The following is a 21,742-nucleotide window of genomic DNA, read 5'->3' as shown; positions in this document are numbered from 1 at the left end:
TGAGAGCATCTCGCGCAAGATTTATTTTCGGACGATCTTCCCACACTTCGTATTACCCTCAAAGGACACGCACCCAAATTTTCAACTGTTGAGAAACAATTTGGTATTTGAGTATAAGGAGAAAGGATTTATTCCAAAAGCGTAAAGACTTAAGACCTAAACCCCCATTTCCAGTAGGCATTCACACTTGCTCTCATATGATGAGAGGTAATTTCCGACGCTCCAATGTAGAGCCCCAAACAAAATTTCACTCTATCTTCTCATTTTGTAGACAAGTACTCAGTAATATGGAGGAAGTTTGCATAAAGGAATTTGGTATAAAAACTAACGCAGATTGCGTAAGAGCTACGTGCCTGGGCAACCCAATTATTAAGCTTATTATGAACCTTGTCAATAATACACTATAACGTTTCCTTCTTGACCCTTGAATGGAAAAGAGGCATTCCCAAATACCTTTCAAATCCAAAAATATATATATTCAAAATAACTGAAGTAAACCAAGCTCATCCAAACTCAACTAAAAACAATCAGGGAATCCGATCAGAGCCCACCCAAACATTTGTTTTGCCAGCTCTATTTGCGCTTTTTAAGATTAATAGTCAAATAAAAAAAAAAGTAAAAAATGTCAAGTATCAGGTATCAAATCAAAACGGCACTCGAAATCCTTATTTTAAGATTTTTATTCTCTTCCGTCCTGTTTCCAATTTTCGTTTGCTTTGCCTTCCATTTCAAATGCCTTCCCTTCAATATAAATCGCTGCTTCATTACAACTCCCTCCTATTTCGCAATCAATTCCTCAACGTTTCCGCCGCTTCTCCTCCCTCTCCGCCACCACCCAATCGAAATCTTTCCTGCCGGATTACGTCTCAAAGCATGTCTTGCTCTTCCGAAACTCCTTTGCCAACTCTCCGTACAGTTACTATAACTTATTACGAACTCAAGGTCAGTTCCTAATCACATATGCCTTCTCCGAGTTGACTCGTTTGTGTTGGATCTCTGACCAGAATTGACCGTGATCATGTGCTCTAAAATTCTTAGTTTCCTTGAATTTTCCTGCAGTTTCTTGGCAACCAAACCGAGTTAATGACGTGTTATTTTAGAAGTTCTTGGATTTTGCCTATACGTATCTGCATGCTTCAGATTTTAGTATTATTAGTAGTATTGTTATTTTCCGTCTCGTTTATGGAAATGTATTGAAACAGGACAAGGATGCTGATCTGTCGTTGAAAATTGAAGAAGGGTTTGGACCGAATGGACTTGGAATTCTATCAATTACTGATGTATGTTTATCTTTCTTTTCTTTTTTTCTTTTAGAAATTAGTTTGTTTATGAGTTGATTTTCCTTTACTGTTATTCCTTCACTACGTAATCATTGTTAGTTTGTTACAGGTTCCAGAGTTTCCCTCACTGCGTCGAAATCTTCTATGCCTTTCATCTAGGTATGGTATGAGTTTCAAAACAGACTTTTCTCATGATAAATTATCGAAGAAATTTGAAAAATATTTTATAAATTTCCTTCTTAACAGATTAGCTGCCCTGCCTGAAGATGTCAAGAAGGAACTTGAGGATCCTCAGAGTAGGTAATATTTTGTTTTTCTTTTTCCTATTATGTTTTTATCGTAATTCTTAAAAGGAAAGAAGCTATGATATCATGTTAGAAGAAAAGATTAAGAGTGAAGGTAACATAATAATAACACAAAGGACTACGTTGTTTGACTGTGGTGGTCTACATCCATAGGAAAATTTCCAAAGGGTTAATTTGTTGATATTATGAATTGTTGTGTTAGTATATATAAGAGTGCCAGCTTATATAGAAGATTCTCACCAATTTAGGAAGGAGTCAAGCAAGGAAATTGTATGGTTCTCTCTTTTTTATTATATCAAAATTGTAACGCAATCTTAATAATCTAATTACATTTATCACTCTTAACAGTATTGTTCCTCTGCGAAATTTATTTCTTAACAATGCATATGACTATTGTTCTTAAATAGAGTTTCAACGCATAATGTTGGATACTCTTGGCTTTGTGCCATGTTGTTCATAACTCTTTTTTACCTGTAGGTACAATTTTGGATGGAGTCATGGGAAAGAGCAGCTTGAATCTGGGAAACCTGGTAAATAGTTGCACACTTTGAGTTTTACAACTCAGTATGTTTAAATATGAGTCAATAGCTTGCAGTTTTATTGTTTTTCCTTGCATTTGTATGTAATACTAGAACAAAAAGAACCAAATAGCTGATATAAAGTAGACCTCACTGGCATACTAGTTTAACTCAACGCTAAAACATATTAACTGCTTATAAACTTCAACCTTGTGTAAATGTCTTGTTTGTTTGTGGGAAAGTGTGTTTTATTTTTCTTCCTCAAATCCCAACATTTATGGCAGGGGAGACTATTTTCACTCTGCTTCCCATAATAGTGAAATCGTGCTCCTAAATTACAGGCAGAGAAAAGGTTCTTGTTTCAGAGATATTGTTTTACTGGAATGAGGAAGGATCGAGTAAAATTTTGCTACAGATATGTTCAACTCTAAATTACATTTAGAGGAGAAAGGCCCTTTCAATTAGTTTGATTTCAGATCTGAAACAAAATTAAGAGACTTAAACGGACTGTACTTGTTGCAGAATTTTAGATCCGAGTGCTTTTTTTTCTGTACTTGAAATGGTGTGAATTTCCTTGAAAATGTCTATTTCCAATATAATTGATTTTGAGATATATATATATATCTTATGCTCAAATTGTGTTTCTTTTTCTTGTTGGGTTGTCTATTTTTTTTCCTTTCAATGAGTTGAACATTTTTCTCTTTAATGCCATGCAGATCTTCTGAAAAGTTCGTTCTATGCAAATCCCCTAATTGATGTGCCTACCAATGACGCATACTTGATTCAGAGGTAAATGTGGAAGAATGCAGCATTGATGAGTACCATATTTGCAATTTTCCTATGTAGCATCGTCTTAGATTGGCTCCGAGAACAGTTCCATTTTCTTTTACTTAATGTGTAGATTATATTACATAATACTTAGACTCTTCCATTTGTGATATATTTGCATCAATAGGTACCATAGATAAAAGGAACATTAATGAGTAGCATATTTGCATTGTCCTTATGTAGTATTCTCTTCATTTATCTCAGAGACCAGTTCCCTTATTATAATGTCTGCAGGCTCTTATATTACAAAACATTTGCATTATGTGGGTATACCATAGGTGATTGTGCTTATGTTCAATTTCTCAATGATCACCCTTGCTCTGCCTTGTAGATATCCATCATATTGTGGAGCAAATATTTGGCCTCAGGCTGCTTTGCCAGAACTTGAAGTGGGTATGTCCACTTTTCTGCTTAGAAAAATAATGGAATTTAAAAATGTGATGATCTTTTAGTAAGTTGATGAATTGCTGTGAGGAAATTGGCAGCTTATATTTCTCTGACATAGGTTTCTTTGAATGTTGATTTGCCTCTGCTCTGTAGCTTTCAAAGCTCTGGGAAAGCTGATCTTTGATGTTGGGTTGATGGTGGCATATCACTGCGATCAATATGGTAAATTCCCCTTCAATTCCACTTTTTAAATGCAGATAATATGAAACTAGATAGTTGCTTTTCTAGACCTAAGTTATACATACCAGCTTCAGCGCCTGAACACCATAGTCTTTTAATAGTTGAGATTATGCCTTTGAAAATCCAAAGGGTGGCCAGGTTTCAATCTTTTGAATTTCATATACATAGATCTGACCCTACACCATGATGTATGAGCTTGATTGAGCCTAGTCCTTTATATGTAGTTCTTGATTATATAACCTGTTAAATTTATCTTGAACAAAGAACAAAGTCTTTTTGTTTACCATCTTTCTCACTTATCATAATACGGTCAGTATCTAGGGGGATGAAAATGCAGAAGGATGAAGGTCTTGAGCAAATACTTCTTCGCTCTCGTTGTCATAAGGGACGTTTGCTTTATTATTTTCCTGCACAACTGAGGTTTTTTTTCCCCAGTTGCTTTTGGATACGTATCTTTTGTTTCCATAGTTGAACAGTTAACCTACTTTCTCTAGCTTCTAGAATGTATCAAGTAAAATATGATGTTACATGCAGTAATCATGAAGAAAATAGTGACTCCATGTCATCTTGGTGTGGATGGCATACTGACCACGGCTCCTTTACAGGTGATAAGTCTTTCAGTCTAAATCTTATTATTTTTCTCCCTTGAGCTTATCAGCTACCTCGTTCATAACATGTTGCCTTATATCAATAAGAAGGTTTTATTAATGAAGACCTTGCTAATCCCTTTATTCCAGTTTAACAGCATTAACATATCGTCATCTATCTTGGTCTGTCTATCTTTCTTGCTAATAATTTAGGAAGTATATTATATTTGCTTTCAAGGGGTGTCAAGACTAATCCGCCCAATATAGGTGCAATGAACTGATCCATTTCATATATTGAAAATGAGGGTAAGCCTATTTCAGGCATTAAGAAACTTATGTGGGTTTTGAACTAGATGTTAACTCTTTTGAGGTTCGACATTATTTTTTGTCCACTTCTTTTTGTAGTCTTGCAAAAAGATTGATATGATAGTCGTGAGTTTTATGTTTTTCCTTGATTTCTGCTTCAATTTAATTTGTAGGTCTGACATGCGCCATGTTTAAGAGGAACGATGTAGAAATATCTTGTCCTGATAGTGCTGCTGGCCTTTATATAAGAACACGGAGTGGTGAAATTGTCAAAGTATACATTCTTGGTCACAGAACTTTTACTTATCAATAATTGCATTACATGATCATTCAAATTGACTTGCTTACATCATAATTCCTTGTCTAGAGCTTGTAGCCTTTCATAACTAAAAAAAGGCTTCATATTACCTGATGTGTTAATCTCCTCAAGTATGATGATCTTTGAGAAAAAATATTGGTAGATACTTCAATTAATGGGGATATTAAACAAACAAATGCTTGCAAATGGTAATATATACTATTGGTAATGCGGAGTAGCATAAAATTGATTATTACTGATAATATAAATTACTGATTTTGGAGAGCACCACAAATTTATATTACTGTCAAGAAAGAGACTTTTTATTTTTAATAATTTCTCTATCAAATAAACAAAGTTTGGTTATGGATGGAATACAGAATGGCTTTGAAAAATGTTAAGTAAGCTAGAAATTGGTGCTGTACATTTTAACTTTTCTATATTTTGTGAAATCTTAAATATTCCCTAGTCTGTGTTGGGCTTGTAACTGGAGAAACCAGAAAAGGCTTGCGGAAGCAATAGTGTAGTTTTAACCAATTATTTCAACCAACAGCCAAAATGTTAACCTTCTATTACCTACTATTGCCATGATTTAATCAGAAGATATATTTATTCTGTTAACTTTGGTTTTTATACGATAGGCTACTTTTGGAGAAAATGAAATAGCATACCAAATTGGTGAAACCACTGAAATTCTTTCTCAAGGATATCTTTGTGCAACACCTCATTGTGTTCGGGTATTTTTTCCTCTCTCTTGGAAGAGATCAATGTTCTGTTTCCATTTTACATTTATCCTGTCCTTCCTCTATAATTTATTCATGGACTCTCTTAGGCACCAAAAGGAAAGGAGGCTTCTGGTGTTGGTCGATCAACATTTGCATTATTTATGCAACCTGATTGGTATGTTAATCGTCGATAGTGTAATACCATGTTTATTGACTTGACATATTTGGGATTAGTTTTAATAATAGAACAATGAGCTAAGATGATGTGATTCTGTATTTTCAGCTTAGCAGTTGGTTATGTTTTCATATGCCATTCTCTGCTGTGTAGAAATGAGTTATTAGCATTTGGCTAGGGAAATCAGTTCCATTTAATGATTTTTTTCCTTAAATTCTAGGGATTAAAAGCTCAATTTTCTTTTTAATTGTAGGGATGAAAAACTCAAATTTTCTGAGGACGTTTATATTCATAAAGAGGTATGTTCTCTATAATTCTACTATTTTTGAAAGTGAAATTCAACTGCACTGGTTATTGGATTTGAAGAAACTTAGTTCTAAAAGTCAGCTTTAACTTTGAGAATTATTTGCATGACATATAACTATGATCTTAACTAGAACATTGAACTTTGATCAGTCATCTAAAACAGAGGTGTAAATTAGATACCTATGCTCGCAAGCTATTCGGGTTCAACTTAAAAAAAAAAAAATGAATCCAATTGGTCATTGTCTAGTTGATCTTGAATAGCCCGAGTTATTGAGTGAGCTGAATTCAATTCAAGTACCATGATATTTTGACTTGAGTATGTTCCGGGCCTAATTGAGCTTTTTGTTTTTTGTAGCTTTAATTAGCATTTAAGAATCTAAATTTGAGCTCAAAGTAAAGCATAAATAATTGAGGTTTGAGTATAGGAATTGAGCTCTTTGTTTTTTAGGTAAAAACCTAATCGAGCAAACTCTTAACAGTTTGATATTTATCAATCGAGCTCAAAATTTTTACAGCTTCTATTTGGTTTGATTGCATCCCTAGATTCTAAACCTTTCTTTAGAATCAATATAGAAAAATGCTAGTATTATTATTAATGTGTAAGGGGTCTAGTTAATGCTGAAGTTTTTTCGTGCAATGGTTTCAGCTGATACCATCAAATGACAGTCTTACTTTTGGAGAGTATTCAGAGACGCTACTTGACAAATATTACCACAAGAAAACGTAAAGAACTGTAAATATTTTCCTCTTTTACCAACTTTAATCTTCATTTTATCCTTTAACGCTATAGGTACACTATAAAATACAATAATCAATAATATTGCTCTGTAAACTTCATGTTATTTTCATAAGGAAGCAGACAAATTTATAGCTGCTTGGGTGCAATTTGATTTTGATATACATATATATAGGTCAACCAATCTTCTATGATCATGAAAATCAAGTGGATATAGAAACAAAGACAAATGGTTATAATCATTCTTTTTAATGGCCTATTTTATAATGAAAAATGAAGAATTGCTTCATACACTTCATAGCAGAATTGAGAACGTATATGTACAGTGTAGAAAAAAAAATACAAGCTGATTGAATCTTAATTTAATTTGTTTTAATATTACTATCAATACAAAAGTTAAAAAGTTAAAAGTGCGTTTATCTTCTTATTTAATAAAGCAAAAGTGTTAAAAGAGTTTTGTATAAAAAATATGAAATAATTTAAACATGACTACTGATTTTTTTGCACGGAAAGCAAATACTACTTTATATTATACGTTGGTAGTGTAAATGAAAATGGAATGCATATCAGGGCCCACCCCTCGGAAGATGAGGTGAGACGTAATGTATTCTGGTACATAATCAGCCTAAAATTTCCAATAAAGCAAACGGCGGGCGGCGGCGGCCGATAATATGAAAATCTAATAAAAGTGTACCGTCTTTTATTGGATAAGGCTGGCCGGCTGACACAAATATAACATATATAATTAACAAAATAAACTTATTGAATGACGGACGAAAGACATGTAAAATATACTACGTACCAGTGAACGTGCATACAACAAGTTGTACCGTACTAAAATATCAAGCCCCTCCTTTTACTACACAGTCACATCTAAATGAAAGAAGACAAATGCAAATATGTTGGTTGAATTAAGAATCCTAATTCGATTTAATGAGCTTTACTTCGTAAGAATCAAAACCTAAAAGGACCGAATTGAAACTTCACTCAGATATTTAATAACAAGAAGTATCAACATAATGCGGTACAAAATTTTCTGTCTTTATTCTTTCTTTAATCGCATTCTTATTCTCAAACATAGTAAAATTTATATTTTGTTCAGTTTAGAGAATCAATCCATTTTCACTTTGTGACGTAGATACTCAGCAGTGAAGAACTAATAACAAAAAAAATTAAAAAAAATGTTGCCGACGTGAGGAATAGAGACGAGAATTGAAGGTTTTTTTTATAGACCGTGGAAGTTAGAAAAAATTTAAGGGGAGTTAAGTTAAATTATATATTTTTATGATAGTAAAAATATAATTTTATTATTTTAATAGTTTATATTTTTAAAATTTTAAAAAAATTAAATTAAATTTTTATCATTTTTATGAATTAAAATGTATTTTATATCATTATTAATTTAAAATTTTATAAGTAATAAAAAAATTTTAATTTTAGAAAGAACTGGCCGTACCAGGCGTCCAGGCCCCTTGCTTCGTGACTTAAGGTGCACCTGGTTTTCCCTTCGCGACTTTGCTAGATGTGGGGCCCTTGGTAAGCATACTAAAATCTATTTGAGTTGAAATGTTGTGTTTGATTTTACTTTAATTTTATTAAATTCCAATATTTAAGAGCATTGAATTGAGATCAATTTTTCTATTTATAACTTTAGAAATTATGATTATCTATAGTAAAAATAAATATTTTATGTTTAAAATAAATCAAAACATGTTAAAAATATTAAATAAAAAATTACTTAATTTTCTCTTTTTGTTTAAGGAAACCGAATTATTTCTGACCGTTGGATTTAAATTTGATTTTATTTAATTTTTTTAAAATCAAAATACTATACATTTTGACTTTGTAAAAGCAACGGTGGCTCCTATCTCCTGTTTGTATATTTTTAGAAAATTATCCCAATATCATTACACTATTAATAAATTTATGATTTTCATCATTAAATTTTAAAAAATTATAAAATAACTATTAATTTTTTGAAATTTTTCATTTAAATCAATAACTTGTTAAAATTGTCTCATATAGACCATTGACACTCATCAAAAGCTCTTATTTTCTCTTCTTCTATGGTTTAGCTTTTTCAATAAATAACTTTAAATATAATGAATCTACGAAGTAAAATCCGAACAACTTTCTTCTCCTCCAATCTCTGACTCTAACCGTTAGATCAGCTTGGATATGAGATATTTTCTTCTACTTATAGATGGATATCATTTCACCATATTGATCATCGAATCGTCACTTGGAGCTTGTCGATTTGATTTTTTTTTAAACAAAAAACTTAACAACCCATTGACTTAAGTGAAAACTTTCAAATGGTTTAATAACTATTTTGTAACCTTTTAAAGTTGAATTATCAAAATATACACTTACTAATAGTTCAGTGACCTTGATGTAGTTTTCCTTTCTTTTCTTTTTTTTTTGCATGACTTATTTAGCTCTCCAACTTTACAAAAAAAACTCTTTTTAGCTCTATATTTAATCTTTCGTCTCTTTTAGCCCTTGAATTTGTATTGTCTGTCAAATCACCTCAAAATGAATAAAAAATTTAACATTTGTTAACTTTGTAGACATGGCATTCGCATGGATAGCCATGTGCATGTTACCTCAACAATTAATTAATTTTTAATATTTTAAAATTTTAAAAAAATATTTTTAAAATTAAATTTATTATAAAATATGTAAAATATAAAAATATTTTAAAATTTTTAAAACTAACTAATTGTTACTGTGGCATACACATGGATGTATACCACGTCAGTCGAAATTAACAAAGTTAACTTTTCCATTCATTTTGGAGCGATTTAAAAAACAATACAAGTTTAAGGACTAAAAGAAACAAAAAAATTAAATAAATGACTAAAATAACTTTTTTGTAGAGTTGGACGAAAATAAAAACTATTATGCTTTTTTTTTAATGTGTTTGATTCAATGGCACTATTGTTTTGAGCAAAATAAATGCTCCTCCGCTAATAAATTTATTATTGGATCCTGCTTTTTGTTTTAGAATCAGACAATAGTCATAGGCTAAAAGAATTATAGAAAACAGGTTAGGAACTTAAAAATTGTTTTTTTAATGTAATCATTGGCTGACGGGGGTTAGTATTGCCGATGTGTCTGGCGGCAACGGCAAAAACTATAGAAAACGGATTATTCACATATATTATTTTTAAGTTGAGTAATTTTTATAATTACCCTATAAATAAGAGGATAATACATTTCAATGTACGTCTACATTAACAATAATATTCATATCAGTCAACTACTTAACTATTTGTTGAAATATTATTATGAATATATTTTTAATATAAAATATTTTTGTATACCTACATTATGGGAATAATAAAATCTAATATTATGTGATTACATAAAATTAAAATTACAGTTAGTGATTTGATTTTTTTTAAATAAAAATTATTTAAAAATCATTAATCCACTCTTACTTAGAACTATGTTTTGAAACCATAAAACAATTATTCACATTTCATTATTTCTTATATTTTTCTATTAATTAATTATTTATAAAAAAATATTTATAATTTCATGAATGAGACCAATAAAAAATAATACTATTTTATCGATTGAGTCTAAACTCGATTGTTATCGATATTATTGCCATTGCAGAAAGGTGCGGGTTCGAGTACGCTAAAACGCATTATCCTCCTATTTAAGGGTTAAGGAGAGGCTATAAGTAGTTCTAAGCATTATATTAAAAAGAACAGATATGATAAAAACTTATAATGAGATTAATGTTAAAAAAAATAAAACTATTTTTTCCATTCATTTCATATTAAGAAAATCATAAATATAGAGAGTTAAAAGAATATTAAGAGACTAATAGATTGATTAAATAAGGCCCAATTTCTTCTCCAAGTCCAACTCAACAAATTAAGCCCGTTCCACTTTGTTCAACTAAAACGACGTCATTTGAATCACTTTCGTCAACTTCCATGCACGCAAACCATAAACCCTAAAACGCTCAACTGAAAAAAATAGTAGTTATAAACACAAAAGTTGATCAACCTTACTCTCTTTTTCTTTTTCTTTTTGGAATTAACATCAATTATTTCAATTTGGTTATTCATTGGAGTTCAAAATCAATAAACTTCCAATTCAAACGATGTTGGATGAAAGCAAGTTCGATGTGAATTTCAAATTGTTAGCACTTCGAATCCCTCGCGAACTCTGCAAAACCGCCACTCGTTTGCTCAATGGGTATGCCTAATTGTTTTTTGGTTTGTTTAATTCTTAATTTCAGTTTTTTTTAAGCTTAAATATTTGATATTGTAGATACTTGCTGGACAAGCCTCGTGTTAAACCTATAACTGAAGATCCCACAAGTGAGAAGACCCGTTACATGATTTTGTCTGAGAAAGTTCAAAATCCCGGTAAGAAACATGTCAATGTAATATCGTTTATATATATATATATAGCTTTTTTTTCCTAACTAGAAAGAATTTATTTTTGGAATAGAACAGATTTATCTGATATTCCGAGCCAAAAACTTGATGAACTCAAGACATTATGTGAGATTGAAGTTGTTCCATATTCACTGACACTCGGATATTCCTACTGGACTGCTGGTTAGTTGCCTTCTTCTGTTTAATTAAAATCCATTTCATTTGATTTTATATATATGTTCAGTTTTAATCTTGAGTTTAAAGGGTGTTTTATGAATTTGTAGATCATATATTGAAGCAAATTCTGCCACTTGGGGTGGAGGTACCTTCATCTTTCGAAACAATAGTTAAGTTTTTAATTAACCCTGCATTTCTTTCTTCTTGCTCTCAATACCTATGTTACCCGAACTCAGGGGTGAATGCCAGATACGGTATTTATCCAATGTGGGTATGCTTAATTATTTTTTGTTAGTTCTTTCATATAATTGGTTGATCATATGGCCGCACTCATGTCCGAATATATGTCCAGCACGGTTATTTGATGGAAAATGATAAATCCAGATAACATGGTTCACTACCATTGACAGCTAGCATTTCGTCTGAACTCTGCAGGTCATGTAGCCCATCTGAATATACATGATGAATTACTTCCTTTCAAAGATGTGATTGCAAAAGTCATTTACGATGTGAGTTTTCATTTGTCTCTGACCCGAGCATTTCATCATTCTTCACTGTGATTGCCAGAAAATAAGGTGTAATAGCTTACTTAATGTTGGGCTTGGACCCATTATTTGCTTTTGATTTCCTTTATCATTTTCATCATTTCATTCTAGCCCTTCACTTTGCTTCCTACCTGTTAAAACTATCTTTTGTGGCACGTAAATCTAAAAGTTTCCCTTGCTAGTAGTTCAAACCTTCTGTCTGCAGAGATTCCTGAATTAATATTAATAGTTTAATACTACTGGGATCTGTTTCCCTGTTCTTTTATTTTTATCTTATCTTTGTGCTCTCCGTATAAAGCTGTCTTCTTATTCTCCATAGTTTTTTAACATTTAGTTACTGTTGTATTATGGTTGTTATTATTGCTTTGCTTCTAGTTGTCCTTTTCTGGTACTGATTGCTGGAAACTTTATCCCTTGGCAGAAAAATTACCCAAGAATTAAAACAGTAGTCAATAAAGTTGGAACGATTACAAATGAGTTTCGAGTGCCAAAATTTGAAATTTTGGCAGGGGAAAGTGATATGGCTACCGAAGTGAAGCAATATGGGGCAACATTCAAGCTAGATTACAGCTTGGTTTATTGGAATTCAAGATTGGAACATGAACACATACGGCTTGTGTCCCAGTTCCGTCCAGGGGAGACAATTTGTGACATGTTTGCTGGTATTGGACCATTTGCTATTCTAGCAGCACAGAAAGGATGCTTAGTGTATGCAAATGATTTAAATCCAGACAGCATTCACTATTTGAAGATCAATGCCAAAATCAATAAGGTTGATGCTTGTGTTGTTGCATACAATATGGATGCTAGGAAATTCATTTCCCATTTGATGGCGGAACCCATTTGTGCAATTGATTTAGAATCTGATAATTCCATGGTCAAAGCTCATGACACGTGCAGCACAAAAGCCATTGATGATGCAAAAGCAGAAGGTACTGAGCTTGGTGATACCGTGTTATTCTTTTATGCATCATCTTCCTTTGAGCCGTGCATAACTTCATCTGAATATTCCTTCCTTTTTCAGTTAGGGAGAAAGCAGTAGCTGGTAATGATGTCAAAAGCGAAGCAGAGGATGTGCGGAATTCTACTAGGACCATAGATGGTTCTGTAGTTGCAGGTAAAAGACCTCCAGATTGTTTCACAGAAGGTATGACAGGAATGCAAATCAGGCATTAGGTTATAACTGAAGAACTTGCAGTAATCACTTATTGTTTTTTTTTTTTTTTAATATCACCAACCTGTGAAAGCTTGAATAGCAATATAGGAAGTTAGTTTTCACTCTCTTCTTAGAATTAAAAGAGAGATTTTTTGCCCTGATATTGCAGAGAGTGGAAATGCCCACAGTGGTACTAAGAAAAAAGGAAATGCACATAAGAGGATGAAAGGCTCTATTCTGCAAGCTAAGCCCTGGGAACATGTTGATCATGTGATTATGAATCTTCCTGCTTCTGCTTTACTATTTTTAGGTACATATTCCGTTCTAGTGTGATACTTGTGTATCAATATATGTGCAATTATGTCTTCATGTGTGTCTGCACATGTTCTTCAGACCACTGATCAAGCATTCCCTATTATATTACTTTACTTTGGCTGATCGGGTGGACAGATGTGTTGATTTTATGGTACCTCAACTCTATTGTCTAGGAATGTAATCGTTAATGCTCTATTTTCTTGAATATTGATTTTTTTTGCTATTATTGGGTGTATATTACTTGTCCTTTTCATACATTCTCCTGGCTTATCATTTTTGCTGCATGATATCCTTCTGTCCTCTGCTTGAAGATTTAGTCAAAGAAGTTATATATATTTTTATCCCCAGATGCTTTCAGAGCTATTATCTCAAGGAAGAACTGGAGAGGGCCTCTTCCATTGGTTCACTGCTATTGCTTCATACGAGCAAATGAAACTCAAGAATTTATAATATCAGTAAGTCTGCTTTGCAGTTATTTATATTTCTTTAATAACTTGTTTCAATAGCTTCATAGGTTTTCCGGCCAAGTTATTGGATTTAGAAGTCTTGGGTCATTTCATTCTTTTACCTACTACGTGTTGTTGGTTTTCAGTCCGCCACATCAATGACATTCTCTCCCACCATTATCTTGACCTTTACATAAGCCACTTTGAATCCAAGTCATTTGGCAAGGTCCATAGGATGTGAAAACTTATCGTTAATCATTCATTGTTTTATTTATGCTGTTTAACCGCATTTGATTTCTCAAATCTTTGACAGGAGGCAGAGTCTGCCTTAAATGCCAAAATAAAAGACCCGATGTTTCATAAGGTTAGGGATGTCGCTCCTAACAAGGTACAAACTACCAAGTCTTTTTTATCTGTTGTATTTTATATAATCCACGTCTCTTCCCAACAAAGCCCTCGTTGTCATCAAGGGTAGAGGAGTTTGCTCGTATTTGGGATGGTGTTTATTGAACCATATACTTGATGGTGATGCAGGCAATGTTTTGCTTAAGCTTTAGGCTGCCAGAAGCATGCTTTATTGAAGACGTTGCTAACTCGACCTGTCATAATACAGGTGGATTATGAGTTATGATCTCAAAAAGTATCCAATTTTCTTCTAGCTCTTCAACTCTTGTTGTAACTTGTAAGAAGGCATGCAAAAATGAAATATTAGTATTAGCTTTAGCTTTACCACTAGGGGAGAAAACTCTTTCATGAAAATTTCACCATTTTCCCCCAAACAAAACAGGTTGCAGCATAGGGATAAACAAAAGGTTTATGGATGTTAAAGATTCAGACAAATATCATTGTTAGATGCCATTTGCATGAATCAAATGGATCAAAATCTCAAATCATGCCGCGAGTTTTAATATATTTATGGTTGGGAGACCTGTTTCATTGACTTCAAAAAAATAGTTAAAGTCACCACAGGTATAACTTCTTTTTAAAAATAAATATTGAAATTGTATATTAATAAACAAAATATGGCATGATTTTAAACTTGTAATTTTTTCCCTTAAAATTACCATTAGTATATCCTTGTAATGTTTAGAATATTTTTTTTTGAATAATTTTTTATCATACCTGTCTTTTTTAAGACAATGTCTAAAATTATTTACAACTCTTCTTTTAACTTATAAATATGGGGATAAAGACATTTCAACATATTTGAATTCTCATCCCTATATAGCGGAGTATCTCATTGTCAAGTTAGCGCGTCCATTTCAGGAACCATGGCATTTTTCCTTGTGAAAAGGATCTACGCTGCCCCATTATCGTTTTACAACATCACCAAAAAAAAGCTACTTTTGATCGGAAGAAGTAAAGAAAAAGATTAGATATGCACGTAACCTTAGGATCACTTTTTTTTTTTATCATTGGAACGATTAAATTTGAGCCTAGGGTAATTTTATTGTTACGAATTCAAAATTTTATAAATTTAAAGGATTTAAATAGAATTTTTTTTTTTAGAAAAAGGGGAGTGAGGCTATTGCTAGCCTGCTTACTCTCTAGTTTCGTCACTATTATTTTTATTCTGTTAAAATTCTTCTATTAAATGATTTTTTTTATTTTAAAATGTGATACTAACAAATATAATCGAGTTAATTTTAATAATTAAATATAAATTTTGAAATATAAAAAGTGAACAGAAAATTTAAAGATTTTGTTCAATTAAACTTTTGAGTCACCAAATTGTATAGATAAACTTAAGGTGGCCTTTAAATACCATCATCAAACAAAAAGTCCCAAATTTGGGTGGAAACTAACAACATATTAGCATTAGAGGATTCTCTTTATATGTTGTTCAGAAGAGCAGAGAAGAGCATTCAATGGGAATTCTTTTCTTTTAATATACTGAAGCTGTAAAGTGTCTTCTCCAACTTTATGGATTTCCCCTTTACATTCTTTTAATTTCTTTTATTTTCACTTTGCCTTGACTCCTAAGTCAACAGCACCGACCTTAACTTTTTCTTAACAAACCAATTTTGTAAATAATTTTTCATATATAATATTAAAGACGAATATGAAGGTAACACAATTTAAATTCATGTCAAATGAGTATCAGATATTATACATACAACATATATTTATTATTCGAAATATTATGTGAAAATAAAGTTATGGTTGTATTACTTTTAATTATATAATAATAATTATTATAACCCCACAGTTTTTGTACATCATTTTTTCTTGTCAAAATTAGAATATGAAAATCAAATTGTTGTGTGGTACATAATTTCACTTCTTATTTGCAACAAAGGAAGATAAAATTAGTTTTACAAAAACTTAGATCTTAAGCATATGACAAAATAAACATTTTGTTTTTGCTTAGACACTTTGGGATACATATCAGTAAAATAGATTTTAACCAACTAACTGAATTAAGGAACGAATCTTCACGTTCTTTTTGTTTTTGTTTTCCCTTTTTCCTGCTTTAATTTTGTTTATTATTATAAAATCCAAATATTCAGCTTTCACATGAATGATGAATTTATGTCATTGTCATGTTTATAGTTCGTATTGTATAGATTTTAAGATATTTTAATTGAATTCTTTTTATGAAATTGTGAACATTGAGTATTCACACCATACATGACTGGTTTTCTCTTTTTTGCGAGGGCTATAAAATCATGAATAAGCAGCAGAATCATTTCCCTTTCCCTCTCTCACTAATTTGCATGTCCCAATACCTTGACCTCCCAAAACCCAATCATCTTTAACTTCTTTCTTGATTCTTCCAAGAAAGATTATTATTTCAATAGAACCCCATTAAAGGATGTCAGGCAGGCAGTTTTATAATCATCTTTTGGCACTGTTGTTGCTTGCCATAATGACACTGGTTCCAAATGGAAACTGTATTGGGGTGAACTGGGGAACCATGTCAACCCACCAACTGCCACCAGGTAAGGTGGTGAAAATGCTGAGAGACAATGGGGTTCATAAGTTGAAGCTTTTCGAGTACAATGAGGAGATTATGACGGCTCTAATGGGGACGGATATCGAGGTGATGGTGGGGATTCCTAATAGCATGTTGAAAGTGATGAGCGTGGATCCAGGGGCTGCTGCTTCTTGGGTTTATAATAACGTTACTGGTTATTGCTATGATGGCGGAGTCAATATCAAGTAATGATGTTTCTTGCCACCATTTCTTCATGCATGCACTGTTCAACTCTTCTTTTCATTCATTTTTGGCTCATTCTTAATATTCAATCAACTTCTTGATTTAGGTTCCTTTTCTTTGCTAGTGATGATATTAGTTTTTTCTTGGCCTGATTTCCCTATTTCTTGGAAATTATTATTCCTCCTGGTTTATAAATGGTTGTTATTGGCAGGCAACTTTTATGGTCATTTTTAGCCTTTTATTTTCTATTATGACTATGAGACTAAGATATATGTTACTCAAATTTGGATGTGAGCGTTAGATTCGGATATGTATATATAGTTATAATTAAGTCCTTTTTAAAACTCTTTTTATATATTTGAAAGTCATTTATTCGTTTTGGCATTGAACACAAATTTTGAACATAAATATTTAAAAAAATAATAATCATCAATGCTTAGGGTATTTTAGGGAATGTTGGGATGGAATTTACTACTAAAAGAGGTGGTTGAACCATTTGGAAGGCTAAACCAAGATTCTGGGAATATAGAGTCCACTTTTTCCTTAAAGTGGATTTTCATGTTAGTGGTCCACCTCTTTAACTGTCATTCAATATTGGCAATTTGTCTGAGGTCCCCTCAAGCATTTGACAGCAACACACTCCACTTCTAAAAGGTTATACAAATTTGCATAACCCCATGCATCCAGTCAAAAGGCAACCTCTACCCATGCAAATGAGCTGGAGGTGACTCATTTCACTGGCCAGGGGTTCAACTTGGATGGCTGAGTTTATTTACATACATGGTTAAAAAGGAAAAGGGGGGTTGGAGGGTACATCTACTTGTATTTGTCTAGGATTTATAACAGTTTAGCTTAGTAAAACCTTTCATATAGTCATTTCTGAGCATTAGAACAAGCTGCATGCATTTTGGATGTCCTATTAGTTATAGTACTTGTCATTACATGTGAACTAAATCAAAACAAGTTTGGGTTTTGTGACATGAATTTACTTTGGATTGGTTTGGCAGGTATGTTGCAGTGGGGAATGAACCTTTCCTTCAAACATACAATGGCACCTATCTACAATACACATTACCAGCTCTCAAAAACATTCAGAGAGCCCTTGATGAATCCGGGGTTAAATGCCGGTACAAAACCACAGTCCCTTTCAATGCTGACATCTATGACTCTCCGGAATCCAATCCGGTTCCATCTGCTGCTGACTTTCGGCCCGAGGTCAAGGACCTTACAATTGAAATAGTCCAGTTTCTATATTTACATGATGCACCTTTCACTGTCAATATCTATCCTTACCTCAGCCTTTATGGGAATGATTATTTCCCTATAGAGTTTGCATTTTTTGATGGATTAAGCAAGCCTCTTAGAGATGGTAATAATGTTTACAAAAATGCATTTGATGCAAACCTTGACACTCTCATTTATGCTTTGAGTAAAGCTGGATTCCCTGACATGGAGGTCATAGTCGGAGAAGTCGGCTGGCCGACTGACGGTGACAAAAACGCCAACACCCGAAATGCAAAGAGGTTTAACCAAGGATTAATCAAGCATGCTTTGAGTGGAAAAGGAACCCCTGCTCGGAAAGGAAACATTGAAGTTTATCTATTCAGCCTCATTGATGAAAATGCTAAAAGCGTTGAACCTGGTGGGTTTGAGAGACATTGGGGAATTTTCGAGTTCGACGGAAAGCCGAAATATCAGCTCGATTTAACCGGTTTAGAACTCGAAAAAGGGCTGGCTCCGGTGGAAGACGTGAAATACCAAACCAAAAGATGGTGTGTTCTGGATCCTACAGCAACTGATTTGGATGAGTTGCCTGAAAGTGTTAGCTATGCTTGCAGTTTATCAGATTGTACTGCTTTGGGCTATGGTTCCTCATGCAATCAACTAACTGCTAAAGGCAATGCTTCATATGCTTTCAACATGTACTACCAAGTGAACAACCAGCACATTTGGGACTGTGATTTCTCTGGTTTGGCCATTGTCACCGACGATAATCCATCGGAGGAGGGTTGCCAGTTCCCTGTCATGATAGCTTTTGCTCATTCTTCATTGCTGCTTCATAACAATGGTGGTCTTTTGGATGTTTTACTGAGAATTATTGGAGGATTTATTGTACTATTTTCATTTCTGATATAAAAGAATTTCCTTGAAAAAACAACACATCTAAAATTATTATTTTAAACAATCAATGTTACTTAAAAAAATTATAGGCAGAGGATATCCCCCAGAAAATCTTAAAATTTTGTTCCATTATGATTCTCAATTACCCGAAAAAAAATAATCACAATGAGGTTGTGGGAACATTGGTCATGCAATTAAATTAACCCATAATTCTCCTCCAAATTCATGGTGGGTTTTCTCCAACTAACAGTCTTTCTTAGATTCTCTACTCGAATGTTTCCTTTACAAGTGGCATTATATATGTATATATAATATATATGTATTGCAAAATGGAAAGTGCTTGTCTTCATTGACTTCATCATGAAACCTATGGACATTTGGTAACAAATAAATATAGGGCCAGTATGCCACAATCTTGGATCCATTTCTGTAGAACATGAAGATATGACATCAATTGTCTCACACAAATAGTGCTTGAAAATCTCCTGATATAATGTAAGCATTCTTCAAGTCAATTGCGTTACCTCTCCCATCTATGGCTTCTTGTGTTGAAGAACTTCATTTCTCTCACATACACATCCCTGTAACCATTGATCAAATGATTCCAGTCTTGCCGGCCGGTCCCATTCCTGCTGTCCATGGAAGCAGGTTGTACTTGTCAAACCTTGATAATATGATCGGAGCTCGAGTTTTCACACCAACTGTGTATTTTTACAAATCAAATTATATGAGTTCCAATAGAAAACCAGTCACAAAAACTCTGTGTGATGCACTATCCAGAGTTTTAGTTCCCTACTATCATTTATCCGGTCGGCTCAGAGAGGACTCGAATGGGAAACTCGAAGTGTTTTTCGGACAAGAACAGGGTGCACTTCTGGTGGAGGCACACTCTGATATGGGTTTAGCAGAACTAGGGGACCTTGCAGTGCCAAACCCTACATGGGCGCCATTAAACTACAGGTTCCCCAATGAAGAGCCATATAAAGTACTTGACATGCCCTTAATTATAGCTCAGGTAACCCTTTTTGCCTGCGGTGGCTTTAGCCTTGGTCTGAGACTTTGTCATTGCATATGTGATGTTTGGTGCTATGCAGTTTCTAGCTGCATGGGCTGCTACTGCAAAAACAGGTACATTGGTGACAAATCCTGAGCCTTGTTGGGATAGGGAATTTTTCCAGCCCCGAAATCCACCGACGATAAAATACCGACATCCCGAATTCAAGAGAATCGAAGAACGTTCGAGCTTAACAATGAGCCTATGGAAATCCAAGCCTGTTCAAAAGTGTTACAAGGTTAGCCAACAGTTCCAAGCTCAAGTAAAATCTCTAGCTCAACCTAATGACATGCTAGGGTGCTCCACCTTTGATGCAATGGCAGCTCATGTTTGGAGATCATGGGTGAAAGCACTGGATGTAAAACCAGTCGACTATGAACTTAGGCTTACATTCTCAGTCAATGCTCGTCCCAAACTGAAAAACCCACCATGGAAACAAGGCTTTTATGGCAATGTAGTTTGTGTGGCATGTGGAACAAGCCCTGTCAACAACCTTATCAAAGGGAGTCTCTCGGAGACGTTACGGTTGGTTCGTGAAGCCAGACTCAGTATATCGGAGGAGTACGTAAGATCTACGGTTGACTATATGGAAATAGACAGGCCAAACAGGCTTGAATTTGGAGGGAAATTGAGTATAACACAATGGACTAGATTTTCATTGTATGAATCAGCTGATTTTGGATGGGGAAGACCAAGTTATGCTGGTCCCATAGACCTGACACCAACACCACAGGTTTGCGTATTCTTGCCGGACGGAAGCGCTGAATGTAGTGGAGCAACGGTAGTTTGTATCTGCTTGCCCGGCTCTGCCACCCATAAATTTACTGAGTTTTTTGTATGTTTGAAGGATTTAATTTCAAATGATGAAAGTGAATGAAAACTTCTCTAATAATATGTTTATGCCATAGTTTTCAATGTATTAGCTCTGCTTAATCACTACCATTAATAAATTCATCATGAAATTATACTACAGGCCCATATTAACCCACTTTGTACCATATTCAACCATTTTGTAAAATATATTTTTTTTAATATTAATTTCATTATCTCTCTTCCCTAAAACTATTCATATATCCTCTAACTCTTAAATCGGAGGATGATACATTTCAGTACACTCGAATTTATATCTTCAAACTAAAACTCATTCAATAAAATAATATATTTTAACTCATTGGTTATAATAAATAAAATAAAATAAAAAATGAAATATTAGGTTTTTACATTTCTTTCCCTAAAAAGAAAGAGTTATAGTCATACTATAGGCCATTTTTTAACTTTACCATTTGATTTATGTTTGTCATTTTATATCGAGAATATATATATGAACAAAATTGTCATTGAATTTTTATGAGCTTGAGTTTTATTTAATAATTAATAAAATTAAAACACAAAATTATTATTTAAGGAAAGAATATAATATATCAAAAAATATTTATACAATAATTATTTTAATTAATTTAACATTATTTATATTAAATTAAAATTTTAATAGAGTTTAATGTCACAAATTAACAAAATATCAATTTAATTAAAAAACATAACTAAAACAAAGTTATAAGAAGAAAAAGTAATGCAGGAACAAATTTAAATAATAATTTAATTTAAAAATATAAACCGAAAAAATTCACACCCTATTATAAAATTATAGAAATTTAAATTTATTTTTCTTTAAAACAT

The 21,742-nt window shown here is 32.9% G+C and overlaps 3 protein-coding genes and 1 pseudogene across 6 annotated transcripts; all 4 read left to right on the top strand.

Annotated features, from left to right (window-relative positions):
• The first annotated feature begins 442 nt into the window (after nt 1-442).
• LOC107963278 (uncharacterized) lies at nt 443-6,825 on the top strand. 2 transcript variants are annotated; one of them, XM_016899837.2, is made up of 15 exons: nt 443-942; nt 1,203-1,280; nt 1,390-1,439; nt 1,527-1,580; nt 2,063-2,115; nt 2,820-2,892; nt 3,263-3,324; nt 3,472-3,540; nt 3,873-3,978; nt 4,093-4,163; nt 4,625-4,725; nt 5,391-5,486; nt 5,582-5,649; nt 5,903-5,948; nt 6,602-6,825. In XM_016899837.2, the coding sequence occupies exons 1-15, from the start codon at nt 733-735 to the stop codon at nt 6,680-6,682; spliced, it is 1,218 nt and encodes a 405-aa protein (XP_016755326.2). In that variant the 5' UTR covers nt 443-732; the 3' UTR covers nt 6,683-6,825. The 2 variants fall into 2 exon arrangements, with proteins under 2 accessions (XP_016755326.2, XP_040971058.1); XM_041115124.1 differs by lacking the exons at nt 3,873-3,978; nt 4,093-4,163.
• Nucleotides 6,826-10,652: 3,827 nt separating this feature from the next.
• LOC107962659 (tRNA (guanine(37)-N1)-methyltransferase 1) lies at nt 10,653-14,640 on the top strand. Of its 3 annotated transcripts, none has more exons than XM_016899126.2 (11): nt 10,654-10,906; nt 10,982-11,079; nt 11,170-11,274; nt 11,376-11,438; nt 11,704-11,777; nt 12,235-12,745; nt 12,838-12,930; nt 13,139-13,279; nt 13,633-13,739; nt 14,044-14,118; nt 14,265-14,640. In XM_016899126.2, exons 1-11 carry the CDS (start codon nt 10,812-10,814, stop codon nt 14,352-14,354), a joined length of 1,452 nt encoding a protein of 483 aa, XP_016754615.1. In that variant the 5' UTR covers nt 10,654-10,811; the 3' UTR covers nt 14,355-14,640. The 3 variants fall into 3 exon arrangements, with proteins under 3 accessions (XP_016754616.1, XP_016754615.1, XP_016754614.1); XM_016899125.2 differs by having other exon boundaries at nt 12,838-12,960; XM_016899127.2 differs by lacking the exon at nt 11,704-11,777 and having other exon boundaries at nt 10,653-10,906; nt 11,376-11,437; nt 12,838-12,960.
• Nucleotides 14,641-16,253: 1,613 nt separating this feature from the next.
• LOC107962658 (glucan endo-1,3-beta-glucosidase 8) lies at nt 16,254-19,064 on the top strand. The gene is made up of 2 exons (XM_016899123.2): nt 16,254-16,892; nt 17,898-19,064. Exons 1-2 carry the CDS (start codon nt 16,546-16,548, stop codon nt 19,024-19,026), a joined length of 1,476 nt encoding a protein of 491 aa, XP_016754612.1. The 5' UTR covers nt 16,254-16,545; the 3' UTR covers nt 19,027-19,064.
• A 382-nt stretch (nt 19,065-19,446) lies between these two features.
• On the top strand, nt 19,447-21,035 carry LOC107963543 (omega-hydroxypalmitate O-feruloyl transferase-like; annotated as a pseudogene).
• Nucleotides 21,036-21,742: the final 707 nt, after the last annotated feature.

The sequence above is a fragment of the Gossypium hirsutum genome, chromosome A06, assembly GCF_007990345.1.
Source record: "Gossypium hirsutum isolate 1008001.06 chromosome A06, Gossypium_hirsutum_v2.1, whole genome shotgun sequence".
Classification (NCBI taxonomy): domain Eukaryota; kingdom Viridiplantae; phylum Streptophyta; class Magnoliopsida; order Malvales; family Malvaceae; genus Gossypium; species Gossypium hirsutum.
This window is presented reverse-complemented; position numbering and strand designations above follow the sequence as displayed.